This window comes from Phoca vitulina, unplaced genomic scaffold (assembly GCF_004348235.1).
Source record: "Phoca vitulina isolate PV1807 unplaced genomic scaffold, GSC_HSeal_1.0 scaffold33, whole genome shotgun sequence".
NCBI classification, from domain to species: Eukaryota; Metazoa; Chordata; class Mammalia; order Carnivora; family Phocidae; genus Phoca; species Phoca vitulina.
Window position 1 is genome coordinate 18,035,084 of NW_022589736.1, and position 16,691 is coordinate 18,051,774.

The following is a 16,691-nucleotide window of genomic DNA, read 5'->3' on the forward strand; positions in this document are numbered from 1 at the left end:
TTTTTATTTCAGCACTTTGAATATGTCATTCCACTGCCTTCTGGCCTTCATGGTCTCTGATGAGAAGGGAGGTAGTAATCTCAATGAGGACTCCTTTTATATGATAGGTCACTTTCTCTTGGTCCTTTGAAGATGATCACTTTTTCTCCAGCTTTGATATTTTGTGATGTGTCTAGGTGTGGATTTCAGTGAGTTTATCCTATTTGGAATTTACTGAACTTCTTGGATGTTGGAGATTGGATGTGTAGATTAATAATTTTTATCAAACTTGGGAAGTATTCCGACACTATTTCTTCAAATATTCTTTGTTCCGCTTTCTCTCCCTCTTCTTCTGGGATTCTCATTGTACATATGTTAGTATAACTGATAGTTTTTGAGGTTCTGTACAGTTTTTTCAGTCTTTTTCTTTCTTTCTAGCAGACAGGCTAATCTCAATTGATCTATCTTCAAGTTCACTGATTCATTCTTCTGCCTGCTCAAATCTGTCCTTGAGCCTCCCCAGGGATTTTTTTTTTTTTTTCCAATTATGATACATTTCAACTCTAGAATTTCTAATTGGTTGGGTTTTTTTCTTTTAATAATTTCTATCACTTTATTGATATTTTCTATTTGGTGATACATTATTCCCATATTTTCCTTTAATTCTTTAGACATGATTCCTTTTAACTTTTTAACATATTTATGATAGCTAATTCAAAATCTATGTGTGTTGGAATATGTCTTTAAGGCTCTAGCAGGCAGTTTACAACTCTGCCTTAGACTTTGTTTCCTGCTTACACAGATCCCCAAGATCATATAGAGGTAAGAGTTTAGGGCTCTCTTGTGTCTTTTCTTGGACATGTGCACAGCTCTGCATGTGTGTGCGGCTTTCTAGATTCCCAGATGTATGTCAGAGTTTTCCAAAGCTCCCTATGAATATCTCATTCCCCAGGTTTTTCTTTTACAGTTTTATTCAGTCTCTTGTTAGCTGCAGCTGGTATCACTGCCACATGCAATTGTGATGTTAAACAATTGCCACCGATTGTTTTCCACAAACACACTGGGGATAGAGCTATTGGCACTGAGCAACCTCTGAGGCAGGTCAAATGAAGACAAGTCCTGAGAATGCAGCTCTCCTAGGAAGTTGCCAGATAGGTCAGATAATGGTAATTCCTAGGGAATAGGGTGTTTTCTATAGCTCCAAACCTGTTCTATCCCTTCCAATAGTTGCTAGGCTGCTGGTTTTCACAACTACCATAGTTGTGAGGATACTGAAAGGCAACTACAAAGCTGAGGCAAGGGGAGAGATGGAAATAGGGAGAATTAAGATGCCAGAAAGTTGACTCTTTCACTGAGATTTAGCCATCATCCTTGAATAAACACTCTTTAGACTGTAGCAAGTTTTGATTAATTTCCAGAGTTCTCAAAAGTTGATTTTGACAATGTTCTCATTGTTTTTACACAGGAATGGATTTTCAAAGATCCTTACTCCACCATTCCAGAGGTTTATTACTTTTATATCAGTACATGTTTGAATCTTACTAGGACCACCAGGAAGTGAGTGTAAAATTTTACAGGACTACATCCTAATTCCTTTATCCTATTACTACATAGGCTACAGAAGTAAAGAAAAAAGAGACAAATGAGAGCAATTTTCAAGTGAAAGAGCTGAATATTACTCAGTGTCTTCAAATGTTAAGATTTTCCTTTATGTGAAATATTTCTTATCTTGAATTTATAAAAGGCAGTTGTCGCACTAACTATGGGTCATTAGTCTTTTTGGTCAAATATTCATTTATCCTCATTTCCAAACACATGGTGAAATTATACATCTTGATACTTTTGTGGTTGAATGAGGTCATTTGACCAGTTTGAGCCAATGACTTATGAGCAAAATGACTTGTGTCACTTTTAAGATGAGCACTTTTACACTGAGATATGCCAGGGCTCTCTGTCCTCCTGCCATGATCACAGTCAATGCCCCAGACAATGTCAGGTCTGTGTTATGGAATGATACTGATGACAAGGCACCTATTTAATCTAAAAGGGATGTTTCACACAAACCAGAAAGAAACTATTATTTTTCAGCAACTCAGAGTTTGGAATTGTTTGTTACTGCAGCATAACCGAACATGTCCTGACTGATACGCCGACTAACGTTTTCCTACTCGACAGGTTTAATTTCCTTCAGATGATCCTAGGTCACATTAAGCTCAGTTTCCTTTGCTTGCTTTTCTTCTGCCTGTACCACCTGCTTTGTCATTAAATAATTTAATTACTATAACATTATTTAACAGACATATGAATACTTTGTTTTTCCCAATTATTTTTAAGCTCCTGGAGAGTTGAGATCATATCTTTGTTTCTTTACTTAGTCATCTTGGTATATCTATAACAAATCCTCAATAAATGTTTATTGAATTAAACTAAACCTGTGTATGTGTAAGAAATGCTGATGGTACAATGTTCAATATATTAATACATTTTAAAATGTTAAGTTTTTTTTTTAGTTTTAATGAATCTTTCAGAATGTTCTAGATACCTAGTAAATTATAAAATTCTCTTACCTTTTCACTTTCCTTTTCCCCTGTTCTTTTTTTTTTTTTTTTAAGATTTTATTTATTTATTTGACAGAGAGAGACACAGTGAAAGAGGGAACACAAGCAGGGGGAGTGGGAGAGAGAGAAGCAAGCTTCCCACGGAGCAGGGAGCCCAATGCAGGGCTCGATCCCAGGACCCTGGGATCATGACCTGAGCCGAAGGCAGATGCTTAACAACTGAGCCACCTAAGTGCCCCTCCTTTTCCCCTGTTCTTGGCTGAGGAAAATGAGATTTATGATACTGTATTTGCTTATCCACTTAAATCATATAATTACAGAGCATAAGCATGAGAAGAAAATTTTTCATTTTTTGAGTACTAAATTATATTTGTTTATATAATATTTTGCAGGAATAAGTGATTCCTTTTCTAACTTGAGATCTGTGGATACAAAAAAAGCTTAGCTCAAGTTTACTTATGAGAGCTTTCCAGAATTAAATGGATAGCTCTAAATTACATTTGGCAATCTTGTTGATGGTTCTTTGCTCTTAGATAAGTAGATTAATATCTTAGGAAAGAAATTCATATTTAATATTATGGTAGCATCTTGTAAGGGAGGTGAAAATAACATCTCAGAACAGAATACTCTAGGGGCATTAAATAAAAACAAGTATGAATTATACCTTTATAATTTTTCTCTGCCAATACAAATTCCCAAGAAGCTAGAAAAAAATAGACTCTAATCTTTTAGGATCTGTGTAGTCTTAGAACAAGTTCAAAGTTTGAATATTCTTCAATGAGAACCTATGATAACGTGTCTCAATCAGGTATAGTTGATTGTGGATGAGGGGTTTAGGGGTGCCAACCATGTAACTTTTTTTTAAGTAGGCTACATGCCCAATGTGGACTCGAGCTCATGGCCCTGAGATTAAGAGCCATGTACTCTACCAACTGAGCCAGCCAGGCACCCCAAAAATCCATGTAACTTTTGACTCCCCAAGAACTTAATTACTAATAGCCTACTGTTGACCAGAAGTTTTACTGATGACATAGTCAATTAACACATATTTTGTATGTTATGTGTATTATATGCTGTATTCTTACAATAAATAAGCTAGAGAAAAGAAAATATTAAGAAAATCACAAGAAAGAGAAAACACATTTACAGCCCTGGACAACTGTGTTTATTGAAAAAAATTCTCATATAAGTGGATTTTTTTAATCCCATGCAGTTTTAAACCTGTGTTGTTCAAGGGTCAACTGTATACCAAGGACTGACAATATCCTCCAAGAAATGTCTGTCAAACTTTTATGTCACCCCATAAAAGCCATTCAAAATTGTTTAAACAAATTATTAAGGAAAAATTAGTCTCCCCAAACACTGCTTACTGAGGGGATTAAGGAGGTCTTAAACATAGTAAAATAAAACTTTAACAATTAGGCTAATTTTACCATGAAACATTAAGGTTTGCAACCAACTAAGGAGAAAGTGAAGCATTTCTAAAAGTACATTTAAAATGAAATATAGAGGAAACACAGTTACTTCTCCCTACTAGTTGATCCATAATGTTGTATGTGTGTTTTTGGATGTGTGTGAGCACACGTAGTATTTACAAATCAAATTTTCAGAGATATGTAAAGGGATCTCTAGAAATTATAAGTAGGAGCATCTGGCTGGCTCAGTCGGTTAAGCGTCTGACTCTTGATTTCGGCTCAGGTCATGATCTCAGGGTCGGGAGATCCAGCCCTGCATCTGACTCCATGCTGAGTATATTGGGCTCAGCACTGAGTGTGGAGCCTGCTTAAGATTCTCCCTCTCCCTCTGCCCCTCCAACCCCCTTGTGTGCCCTCTCTATCTAAAAGAAAGAAAGAAAGAAAGAAAGAAAAATTATAAATAGAATGCCTCATGGATATCAAATCCTTAATTAAAATAAAAACATATAATGGGAAACCAACATTTTTAAAAAGCAAATGTACGGTTTTTACAAAATGCAGTATTTATGAAATTAAGAGAACACCTGAACATACGGAGGAAGGGCTTTAGGGCTGTACTTACTTTTCTTAGTCATTTATGTATTTGGCTTCTGTTGTGGTAAGACCCTTTGAACGACTAGCCCAAACATATCAGCCCCTAAGCAGAATTTCGTTTATTACCAAACACACCTGTAGCAATAGTAGGTAAAGGTCCAACAGAGACATTCACGGCAAACCACTCCAGAAGGAATCCTTTCCCTGTGACTGAAGAGTCGGAAGAAAACTGAAATGTCAAAGAATTTCTAGAGGAGCTAAAAGTTGTGGTCTGGATACCACAATAAGTTCCAATTAGGCGGGAATGAACACCATGGCCATCATAAATCTGCATGTAAAAGAAAAAAAAGAAAGAAAGAAAAACTGGTAATAGAGCACTGAATTTAGGAAATTACCTCTATTTTTCTTCATAAAAAAGAAAACTGAAAGGTTGCCTTATGTTATTATAATTTCATCATAATAGGAAAAAATAAGTAAACATTTTATGTATCAGTCCAAATAGGAAGCACCATTAAATATAAAATATGATTACAAAAATTTAAGGTGTTCTAAAATAATTTTATCTTTGCTGCAGAATTGTGTTAATACACAAGCTCTATGCGATATAGCTCGTTATTTGATTTACAGTAAAATTTGGGGTGGAAAAGTAGGAACCGAGATGGTTGCACAACAATAGATCTTACTGAATGCTTTGGGGCCTCAAAGGAAGGAATTAGAAAGAAAGGGAGAAAACAAGAAGAAAGAGGAAAGGTTTAATGAAAGTGGACAGATAACTGAAAGCAGAATTAATGACAACAAAAGAATCACAGCTTACAAGGGATCAACACACATTCAAAGCACTCAATAAATTTTATTCATTTGGCTTAAAATATTAAATTACGTATACAGAGACACATTTTGATCATTACTAACACATAGCATGGAGCACATTTTTTTGTCAGCACATGTGGATGAATGTTATCCAACCACATTTCCTATCCTTTCCTTCATCTTCTAAATAATTTGGAGCAAGTTCATTAAAATTGTTATAAATTTCTCTACTGAAGCTACTATATAAGCTAAGTTTTTCAGTCTACATAATAATGATTTCCACACATACTGAGCATCTATTAGGTACTGAATTCTATGTGAGACACTGTAGACCCAAGATGAATATGATGGAATCCTGCCTTTTGAGAATCTGATAAAATTGTTGAACTCATAGAAGGAGGAAGTAGAATGATGGTTGCAGGGGATGGGGAGAGAGGGAAATAAGGAGATGTTGGTCAAGGTTACAAAGTTTCAGTGATGCAAGATGAATAATTCTGGAGCTCTAATGTGCAGCAATGTGACTATAGCTAATACTGTAATATGTAATACTGTCTGTATTATATACTTGAAATTTGCTAAGAGGGTAAATCTTAAATATTCTTACCACACACACAAGACACACACACACACACACACACACACAAAATTCAAATGATAACCATGCAAGGTGGCAGATATATTAATTAGCTTGATTGTGGTGATTATTTCACAATGTATACATATATTGCAACATCAAGTTGTACATCTTATATATACACACAATACTTATTTGTCAAATATACCTGAATAAGGCTAAAAAAAAAAGAATGTGATAGTGTTTCTGAAATTGATGCAATGACCAATGTCTGGATGGCAATAACCACCACAATTATTTATTCATTTATTTTAAAATGATCCTTCAAACTTTTAACACTCTAACATAAGAATACACAAGAAAATGGGATATAAGGTAGAATAAATACTTAATAAATATTTAAGATATACACACATGCATAGACAAAGCCTAATAGGTAAATTACAATGATGCTAAAACAAACTTAGATATAGAATCCAAAGATAATAAATATAATACCAGAATTACCTTTTCATCAGTAACCTAGACAGGGCAGTCATGATTTAGTGAAGACCATTTCCTGTGATTTACAAATGCTTGAATAGACAGTAACTTGGGTTTATTTTTGCAAATAGAAATTCACCAAAATTTATGAACATTGATTGTAGTTAGAAACTCACCCTTAATTTGTCATAATAGCAGCTAGGTGCTGCTTCAATGTCTATCTCCAAGATTCTACCATGGATAACTTGAGATGCATTCACATTTACTATCCATTGGTAATTGGAGTTGTGGGGGTAACGTCCAGGCCATAAGGGAGAGGCAACTTTCCCATGAGTTCCCACAATATTATCATTGCCAAATACTAGGAGGAAAAACAGAGTAGTAAATCAGATGTACTTAGAACAGCTCTTTAATCAAATGAAAGAAACAAAAGGCAAGGGGTGTTGAAAAGGATAGACTTTTAATTGACTGTGATTTCTATTCTGAACACTGAAAGAAATATTGCTTCCCTTTTGGTTTCTGTACTATCTATTAATTCCTTGGAGAACAGTGATTTTGTGAATGGAATTCCATCTCCTAAGAAGGTTCCATGGTGTGAAAAGAGGAGATAACTTCCCATGTGAAAAGGGGTTCCCAGTCCCCAGGGGACTTGAGGACATGCGAAGGGGTATTACCAGGCTCCTTCTCTAATTTTTACCTATTTTACCTTTTTTTTTTTTTTTTTACAAAAGAATGGGACATGTTTTTAAAAATTTGATAAGGGAAATTGACATATTGGAACCACATGAAGAATACCTAGTTGTGGAAAAGTCAAGTTAGAAAATAAAAACATTTCATGTTTTATTCTATTAGAAGAAAACCCTGTTATATCTGAGCACTTAATTTGATCCTAAAATAATACTAAATATTTTGAATTTGAAGAATATAGAGTTGATGAGAACAAATGAAATACGGTTGATATCAATATACTAAACCTGAGCTACAATGCATCAGAAGGCTCTAAAAAATATCATACAAAAAGTTTAATATAACATTAGGTAGAAACTAGAGCTTAAACGGAATACTAGGGTCATTGAGAATGCTCTCCCTTGCTCTTAGTGGGCCATTCATATATAATTTAGTTTTTATAATAAAATTCAAAATCAAGTAATTCCACAAATACAATAAAATTAAGAGAATAGAGTTCAGGATTATTCTTAACTTTGTGTGTTACTAAGAAATTTGTTATCCTTTCTAGTTCATAGGACGCCTTCTGGAAGACATCAATAAAAAAGAAGCAACTTACTTTTAGTAAATGTGGCTTGGAAGCCTGTACCACTGCCCGAGCCATCTGAGACAAATCTGATCCACAGGATATGCCCAACGATGGATGAGTAATTGAGGGGGAGGACACTTCCACAGTATCGCCCCACCAAGGGACCGGTGGCGTTTCCCTCACGGACCTCCACAAAATCTCTGCTACAGTCCCGGGAATCCTCCAGCTGGAAAGTTCTAATTTGGACAAAAAAAAAAAAAAAAAAGAGTTTAGGAAGGTTAAATTGATAGAATAAGCTTTGGGATTATCCTGAAACATCTGCTAGGTTAAACTGTTCTTTATAAAACTTTCTTTAGCTTTCACTACAATATCTTTGAGCCAACTCAAAATATTTCTTTCAGTCAAATTTGTTGAAATGCCTATTAAAGAACTACAAAGGCAATTAATACACTGCCTTTGAGGAGTTTTCTTTCTAGGGGGAAAGACTGGGCATTCTAGAATACAGGAAAAAATATATCTTATAAGGCATAATATCTTAAGTGCCCTCAGATCTAAAAGTGTTATAAGATTTTGAGGCAGAGGTATCACATCTGATTGTAAGGCTCAGTGCTAGCTTGATGGAGAGATTTTTTTGAGATGGAAATATAAACATCAACTGGATTTAAGGCAGAAATGGTGAGCTGAAAATGCATGTCAGTAAAAGCACACACACACAGACAGGTGGGGCATATTTAGAAATCTGTGGGAGGTCTAGTTTGGTTAGAACATTGGGTACCTTTAGGAAAACATGAAAAGACCTAACTGAAGCAGTATGATGGGCTAATTTTGCCAGAGCTTAAGTGCCAATCAAAGGTATCTGTACTTCATTTCTGAAAAGGCAGAATAAATACAGGATTTGTAATTATAGAGGCTAGTATTTGGAAATGTGGCCTATTCAACTTGTATTATATTCTGCAGTTATGATGACACGGGGGAATGAAAGATAGTAATAATAATATCTATTTCATGATTATCACTAGTAACATATAGAGTCTGGAACACGTACGTGCTAAATGAATGCTTTCAGAACTTGGCCTTAGTGTTTTATAAACTTGGATGTATAAATATGTAGTCAATACAACCCAATCCACACTGCCAAGACAATTCAATGGGGAAAAGAAAATCATTCTAACAGGTGGTGCTTCAGTAACTGAATAGCCTTATGGAGGGAAAAAAAAAACCCTCAACCTCTGCCTCTCTCCATACATAGAAAATTATTTAATATTCCTTATAGATGTAAACATAAGATCCAGAAACATAAATCTCCTAGAAGAAAACAGAGAATGTCTTTATAACCTTGGGGAAGGCAAATAGTTCTTAGATTGAATGCAAAAGGCATTAACCATAAGATTAAAAAAATTAATAAATTCAACTTCATCAAAAATTAAAATTTCTCCTCATTAAAGACATGACTAAGAAAATGAATAGGCAAGTTACAGACTGTGCAGGGGGAGAAGAAGAGATAATTACAAAGCATATATCTAACGAGGCACTCATATCTGAAATATGAAAGGAAATCCTACAAATAAACTATGAAAAAACAAATAACCAAGTTAATAATGACAAAAGGTTTGAACAGACTCTTAAAAGAAGTTGAGTGAATAGCCGGTGAGAATGTCCAAAGTACTCTGTGTCATTAGGCATCAGAACAATGTAAATTAAATATCACTGTAAGTTATCATTTCATACCCATCAGAATGGCTAAAATGAAAAAGACTGACAAGATCAAATGTTAGCAAGCACGTTAGAAGTCTCATATATTTCTGTTTGAATAATTATTTGGCAGTTTTTTATGAAATGTAATACACATCCAACTAATGGCCCAGAAGTTCCTCTCCAAGATAACTACCCAAGAGAAATAAAGAAGAGGATAGTAGTGATGGTTGCACAGAATTGTAAATGTATGTAATGCCATTGAATTATGTACGTAAAAATAGGTAAAATGCTATTTTTTATGTTATATATCTTTTACCATATTAAAAAAAACACTTGAATTTTAAGTGGTAAAATTAGATCACCACAGATCTGCTTGAGAAAATTACTCTGCAGTAACATATAATGGCAATATAATATAACAATATAGTAACTGGGGACAGCAGAAAAATATATTTTTGTTTTTAGATATGCTGAATCTAACATAATGGTGTATTACCAAAGTGGAACTATCTGTTGGAGCTAATATGTAGTTTGGACTTCAGAAGATACGCTGGGGCTATACTTGGAAATCATCTGTGTGTATATGATAAAAGCTGAAAGCATGGCTAGACTGGGGGTTTAGAAATGAACATGTGGGAGATAATTAATAGAAAGAGAATGAGAGAAGAGATGACAACAGAAGCTTAGGGGAACACCTGCATTTTGAATATATTAAGAGGAAGGGGAAACAGCAAACCCAGGAGTAAGTGTGAAAAAGAGGACTAAAAACAAGGTCAATGTCATGTCATAAAAGCCAAGAGAGAAAATGAAACAGAGGGTGATACAGAGTGATGATGAGTGTCAAATGATGCACAGATCTGAGACTAAGAACAGGCTATAGGATTTGGTTGCTAAAAATAAATTAGTAACTTTTAAAGGAGCAGTTTCTGACTATAGAATTATTTTTCAAACATACTAAGGACTAAAACAGATGATTTTTGTGATTTCCATAAGATGGTGAATTACAATAACAGCAACAACAAAGCTTTTTATAACACCCAGTAATTTGAATCTACAAATTCTCTACAATTATTCTTTTCATGTTCCCATTAACATGTCTAAAAATGTATAGATGTTGTTGGCCACAAATTAAGTCTCAGAAAATATTAAAACTATTAAAAACCATGTTCTCTGACCACTATAGAATAAAATTAGAATAGAGTAACAAAGAGATAACAAAATGTCCCATAATTTGGAAACAAAATGTCTTTCTATATAAACCATGTGTTAAATAAGAAATCATAATGGAAATTAGACTATATTTAGGACTGAATGAGAGTGAAAACATTGTGTATTAAAATTGATAGAGTAGGACGCTTGGGTGGCTCAGTCAGTTAAGCGTCTGCTTTCAGCTCAGGTCCTGATCCCAGGGTCCTGGGATCGAGTCCTGCATCGGGCTCCCTGCTCAGTGGGAAGCCTGCTTCTCCCTCTGCTTCCCCTGCTTGTGGGTACGCTCTCTCTCTCTTTTTCTTTCTCTGACAAATAAATAAATAAATAAATAAATAAATAAATAAATAAAATCCTTAAAAACCGTATTTAAAAAACTTATAAAGCACAGTCAAAGCAATATTTAGAGGGAAATTAACAGCTTTAAATGTTTATAAAAGAAAAGAACAAATATTAAGAAAAATGAGCTAGGTGTCTAATCTTAAAAGTTAAAAAAATCAAAGCAGAAAAAAACACAAGGGAAGTAAAGAAACAACAAAACATCTGAAATTAATGAAATAGAAATGTAGAAAGTACTAGAAAAGATAAAAATATCAAAGCTATTACTTTGACAAGACTAATAAAGTATAAACTGAAAAAACTGATCAGTAATAAAAGAAAGCTTAAATGAGCAATATAACTAATAAGAAAAGGACTTAATTTCAGATACATTAAATTTTTTTAAAATTTTAATGATATCCCTTAAAAACCTTATGCCATAAATTTGAACTCTTAGTTTTCTATAAAAATATAATAATACAACTAGTTGAAGAAAAAAAATGAAAAACCTTAAAAAAATCCATTAAATCAAACAAAAATCAGTATTTAAAGTTGTGCACAGACAACACAAACCAAAATATGAGCCCAGATGATTTCATAGGGGAACTCTACCAAACCTTCAATGAATCAGTAGCCCAACTTCAATCTTATGCAAACTGCAACAAAGAATAGAAAAGAGGGTGATTCTCCAGCATGCTGAGGTTAGTATAATCTTGACAGCAAAGCCAGTCAAAGGATGTCAAAGAAAGAAAAGTGTAGGTCAACCTAACTTAACAATATATATGAAAAATCCTAAATAAAATATAAGCAAAATGGATCCATAAATTTGTAAAATCTAATCAAGTTGTACTAACAAAGCTCTAAGAACAGAAGATCAATAAGAAAATTCAACACAGACACGCACTTGTACACACAACTAACAGAAATAGATGCAAAATACACTATGAGAAAATCAATGACAATTGCAGAAAAAGCATTTGATAAAACTCAACACCCGCTCATCATAAATACTCCTAGAAAATTAGGAATAGAAGGAAATTTTCTTAATGGGATAAGTGCCTACAAAACACCTATAGCAAATATACTTAGAGGTAAAAATTTTAAGGCATTTCCTTTGAATCAGAAACAACACAGGGAGCCTGCTCTCATCACTTTGTTTCACATTACACTGAAGCATTTTCCAGGGAAACAAGACAAGAAAAAGAGGGAAAGGTTGTAAGGACTGGAAAAGAGGAGCTGTAAATTAATATTCAGGAGGGTTCATTCACTGATAAATATTCATTGTGCACTTTAATGTGTCAGGTTCCCTTCTAGGCACTAAAGATACAGCAGTAGAAAAGAGAAAAAAATCTTTGTCATTCTAGAGAATACAATGGTTGCTGGATAAGATATGCAAAAACAAATAGGGTTTCCTTAAACCTGCAAACAAAAATTTAGAAACTGCAACTTAGTCAATGTTTACTCAACAATTTTTACTCTCTTCTATATTGCCCGACACTGTCATGGGGGTTGGACAATGAAGAACATAGAGAATGTTCCTCCCTTTCAGGATCTTCTATTCAAGAAGGAAAGATAGATAATAAATAAGTAGACATAAAATGAGGTAGTGATCAGAGGAAAGAATAATTTAAGGAGGGTATTATTTTTTGGTAAGGTGGCCAGGTCACATCTGTAAGTTTTAAATGGAAGCCATTTTCAACAGCAACAACCAAAAAAAGGTATCTAGCTATAAGACCTCTATTTAAAAAATGTGAAAGTTTAACAAAGGACATAATAGAAGACCAAAATAAATGCAGGGATATTCCAAATTCAAGAATATGAAAAGTCAATAAAGATCCTTCTAAAAATTAATGTATAAATTCAATGTAATTCCTGTCCAACCAATAAGTATGATTTCATTTACATAAAATATAAAACAAAAAGCAATACTATGTAGTGTATATGGAGATATATAGATATAGATGCTATACATATTATACACATAGTATATATAGTAAAATTATAAAAACATGTATGGAAGTGATACATATGCAATTCAAGATACAGGTTAACTCTGTGTTGAACAAGTAAGGGGGACTTTTGCTGCCCTGTAACATTTTATTAATTTAAAATTAATTTTTAAAGAAACAATAATGTAATGGTTAAAAAAAAAACCATAGAGAAAGCGTATGCAAACTATTCTTTTTTCAGAAGTAATTGGAGGGAGTTTTCGCTGAGAAGAGGCAAGACAAGATAAAAAGAAGAAAGAATGATCTAGAAAGACCATAGAGAAGAAAATGTCAGAAAGGGGGGGAAAAAAGTCTCGAGAATAGAAAACTTACTTCTCTACTGTGTGTATTTTTCAGTCAATGCTCAACATTGTGATTTCACATGATAAGTAAGTAGAGTGCTCTCCTGGGGCTCTGTCTCAGCTAATGAATTAGGATGACAGACCACCAGTCTGGAGGTTCTGGGCACCTCAAGCCCCTCTATGGGACAAATGTATCAGGCACACTTCCAAGCATTCACTGCCAAGCATAGGGCTGGAACAAACAAGTCATACTTGCTCTACCATTGCTTCTCGAGCCAGATACTAGCTTTGGTAGGTCTCTAGCCAAACAGTGAGTCTGTGGCGCTCATGATCCCATCAAGGTGAGTTACTACAATATAGATTGTCTGTATCGATAGTCTAGACACAGCTTTAGCAGCAAGCTATGATCAGAAACTTAGTAGCAGAAGAATTCAGGAAAAATCCTCGTCAAGCTAAGCAGACTACACATTTGTCCTTACCCCCATTGTCTTCCTTGACAATTTACTCTTTATAATACAAAGTTTCTATCGACAACCACTTCTGGCAAGCAATTGTTATGAATCCATATTTAGGATGACAGCCACGTTTAGCACTTAAATTCAGTCTTGATTTCATTATCCATAACATTATCAATAAGATGAAATATGCTGAAATTGCTTTGTTTTGGTTTGGTTTTGTTTCTCAGAAAGTAGGAAGGGAAGAGAGATCATTTGTCTCCGCCGGTGATTTACATGAAATCAAATCTAAACCTTTCTGCTCAAAAGTACAATACATGGTCCAGCAGCTTCAACACCGCCTGAGAGCTTGTTTAAATGAAGAATCAGGACCCACCAACCAATTAAATCAGAATGTAGATTTTAGCAAGATCCCACATGATCAGTATGTACATTTAAGTTTGGTCCAATAGTCCAGAAGATTACTAAGTGAAGGTCTTTTCTGTTTGAGTACTGCACTGGTATAAACCAGTGCCAAATCATAGAAAAGACATTTTATTAAAAAACGAGGGTAGGATGATACAAGAATCAAATTAAACTTTTTAAAAAGCTTATTGTTTTCTTGGAAGTCTTTGTTTTAGGCCAGTACATTTTATAAGCAAATCTACCCTCTTTCCAAATACTTTGGCTGAGATCTCTTAGTAAAAATATGATGGGGAACAAAAATAGTACAATCACTGTTTCTCATTATCTCATTTTGATTCTTGAACCAAGATCAATCACTTTCGAAAAGCACTCTGCAAGCATAAAATATATTTTCTGTTAATTCCTTTAAATATCTATTTTACAAAAAACTCCTTTTTAGATTCTATTTCTCCCCCCCCTCCTTTTTGTTACAGATTCAACCATAATTTCTCCAGTTTTTCTCCTTATTCAGTTTCACCACAGTGTCCACAATCCAAACCCCGTGGTTTTGAACTTGACGTATTCCATATGCTTCTCACACAACCCAGGGGCATGCATGTTTCCAAGCACCCATCTGGATACAGTTTAGACCAGGGCAGAAATAACTCACAGGCCTTGCCATAAACCCCTTCTCATTATCCTCTACATAAAGAGAAACATCTTGCATTCTACAAAATTTATTTTAAAAATAAAACTCAGGCAAGTAACACAAAATAATCAAAATTAACTTCTTATGGACAATAAAGGAAAAAGCTGAGTCGTTAAGATTTGTCTATATGATAATTAGGATTTAGTGTCCGTTCAACAGTAAAATGAACGAAACTAGCTTTTTGTATTTATCTCCTATCTTCTAGAAAGAGCTCAGCATCATCCATTTGGATTTAACCGTGAACTGCCACACAAGGTATTTTAGAAACGGCAGAGTGAGATAATTTAACATTCACTGACCATCTGGTATGCATCAACCTTGTGCTATACATTTTACATTTGATATCCTAAACTCTAATGGTGGCCCTTACATGTATATGATTATCCCCTATAGATGGAATGAATCTCTAGGTTTTAAATAAATAGCTTCTTGGCATTAATTTATTAGTAACTCGTCAACAAATGGGATGTCTGTCTTAAACATTCCCTGTACCTGGCTCGGTTCCTGTCACTCACTGAACATCAGATTAGTCAACAATGTGAACGTGGTAGAGACTAGAAAAAGACCAAGAAAGAAGCGTTGTTATTTGGCAATTAGGAGTCCTCGTAAGCCACGTGAAGTGCTTTGGACTTTATCATAAGAACAATAATCCTGTTTTATTCATCATTATGTATAAAGCATCTGGCCTGGGAGTCACGTGTGCTGACTATGTGAGCACACAATAGGGGCTTAAAAATACTTACTGGATAAAAGAAGACATATATATCAGGTGAAACTTATATATATATAGATTTCTTCCCATATAGAACTTTAAGCTTCTAGTTAAGACAAAAACGAACAGAAACTTCTTTCTCATGTGGCAGCTTAACCTCGCATTGCCTTCCAGGCACTCAGAGGGTGTCTTTGTGTTAACACAATGCCACTTGTACCCTGAAGAGGCACTGTCTGATTGATGGACTGAAAGAAAGCAACTTCAGATGTTTGCACGTGGTCCACGAATGGGACTGTTCTTGCATTTTTTAAAATCCTTTCTTAAATAAATAAATAAAAATAAAATCCTTTCTTGATGCACAGAATGGCATGTCTAGGAGAAGGAGCAAGACTTTTTTGAATAAGGCCAGTGTCCTCAAAATAATCCTCTTCTCTGAAAGGTAAGTTATGTATTCTATTTCTCCAAAAACAGAATTAGAATCCAAAACTATGCCCAATAATATGTGATATGATATAATAGATGACTTTTAATTTAAAATGGCAATTTAAATACCAAAATCATTTCACTCCATATGCGTTAAGTGACTCCTACCAGTACAGTATATCACAGGTGATCTCTCTACTGACTCATCAAAAAGGCTCATGTCACTTACCATGTGCTTTTCACTACCTACTTCTCGAAAAACACATTATTGTTGTTAATATTTATTCTAGGGTGCCTGGGTGGCTCAGATGGTTAAGCGTCTGCCTTCGGCTCAGGTCATGATCCCAGGGTCCTGGGATCGAGTCCCGCATCGGGCTCCCTGCTTAGCGGGAAGCCTGCTTCTCCCTCTGCTTCTCTCTCTCTCTCTCTCTGTGTCTCTCATGAATAAATAAATAAAATCTTAAAAAAAAAAAGTTAAAAAAAAAATATTTATTCTAGACCCCTCTGAATGTGGCAGGATTCTACTATTGATTCCATATCCATAGTCCATATTCAAACAGTCTTACAGTTCAATTAGGAACATACCAGAGATTTTACAAACCAACCATTAAGTTCCTGAAAACTTCCAAAATCATTGTTCTGGAAGTAGAGCAGAAGGTAAGATGGATTGGGGTATATGGGGAAAGGAAGGCTTCATTGTGATGGGGATTTCTGCTGGAAGAAAGAATGTTAGTATTTCTCTGGAAGACTCTAAATGTGTCTAGTTCAAAAAAAGATACAGTTACTGTTCTCTGAAAATAAACATTCCACAAATTAATGCAAAGAGCATAG

At 34.6% G+C, this 16,691-nt stretch overlaps 1 protein-coding gene across 1 annotated transcript in view; it reads right to left on the bottom strand.

Moving 5' to 3' along the window:
• CUBN (cubilin) overlaps nucleotides 1–16,691 on the bottom strand; it is a 264,380-nt gene that overhangs the window by 96,049 nt on the left and 151,640 nt on the right. Inside the window, exons 37-39 of the mRNA XM_032425570.1 lie at nucleotides 7,699–7,904; nucleotides 6,590–6,774; nucleotides 4,682–4,874 (exon numbers count right to left, since the gene is read on the bottom strand). Coding sequence (XP_032281461.1) covers nucleotides 4,682–4,874; nucleotides 6,590–6,774; nucleotides 7,699–7,904 — 584 coding nt within the window. The remainder of the gene's footprint in view (nucleotides 1–4,681; nucleotides 4,875–6,589; nucleotides 6,775–7,698; nucleotides 7,905–16,691) is intronic.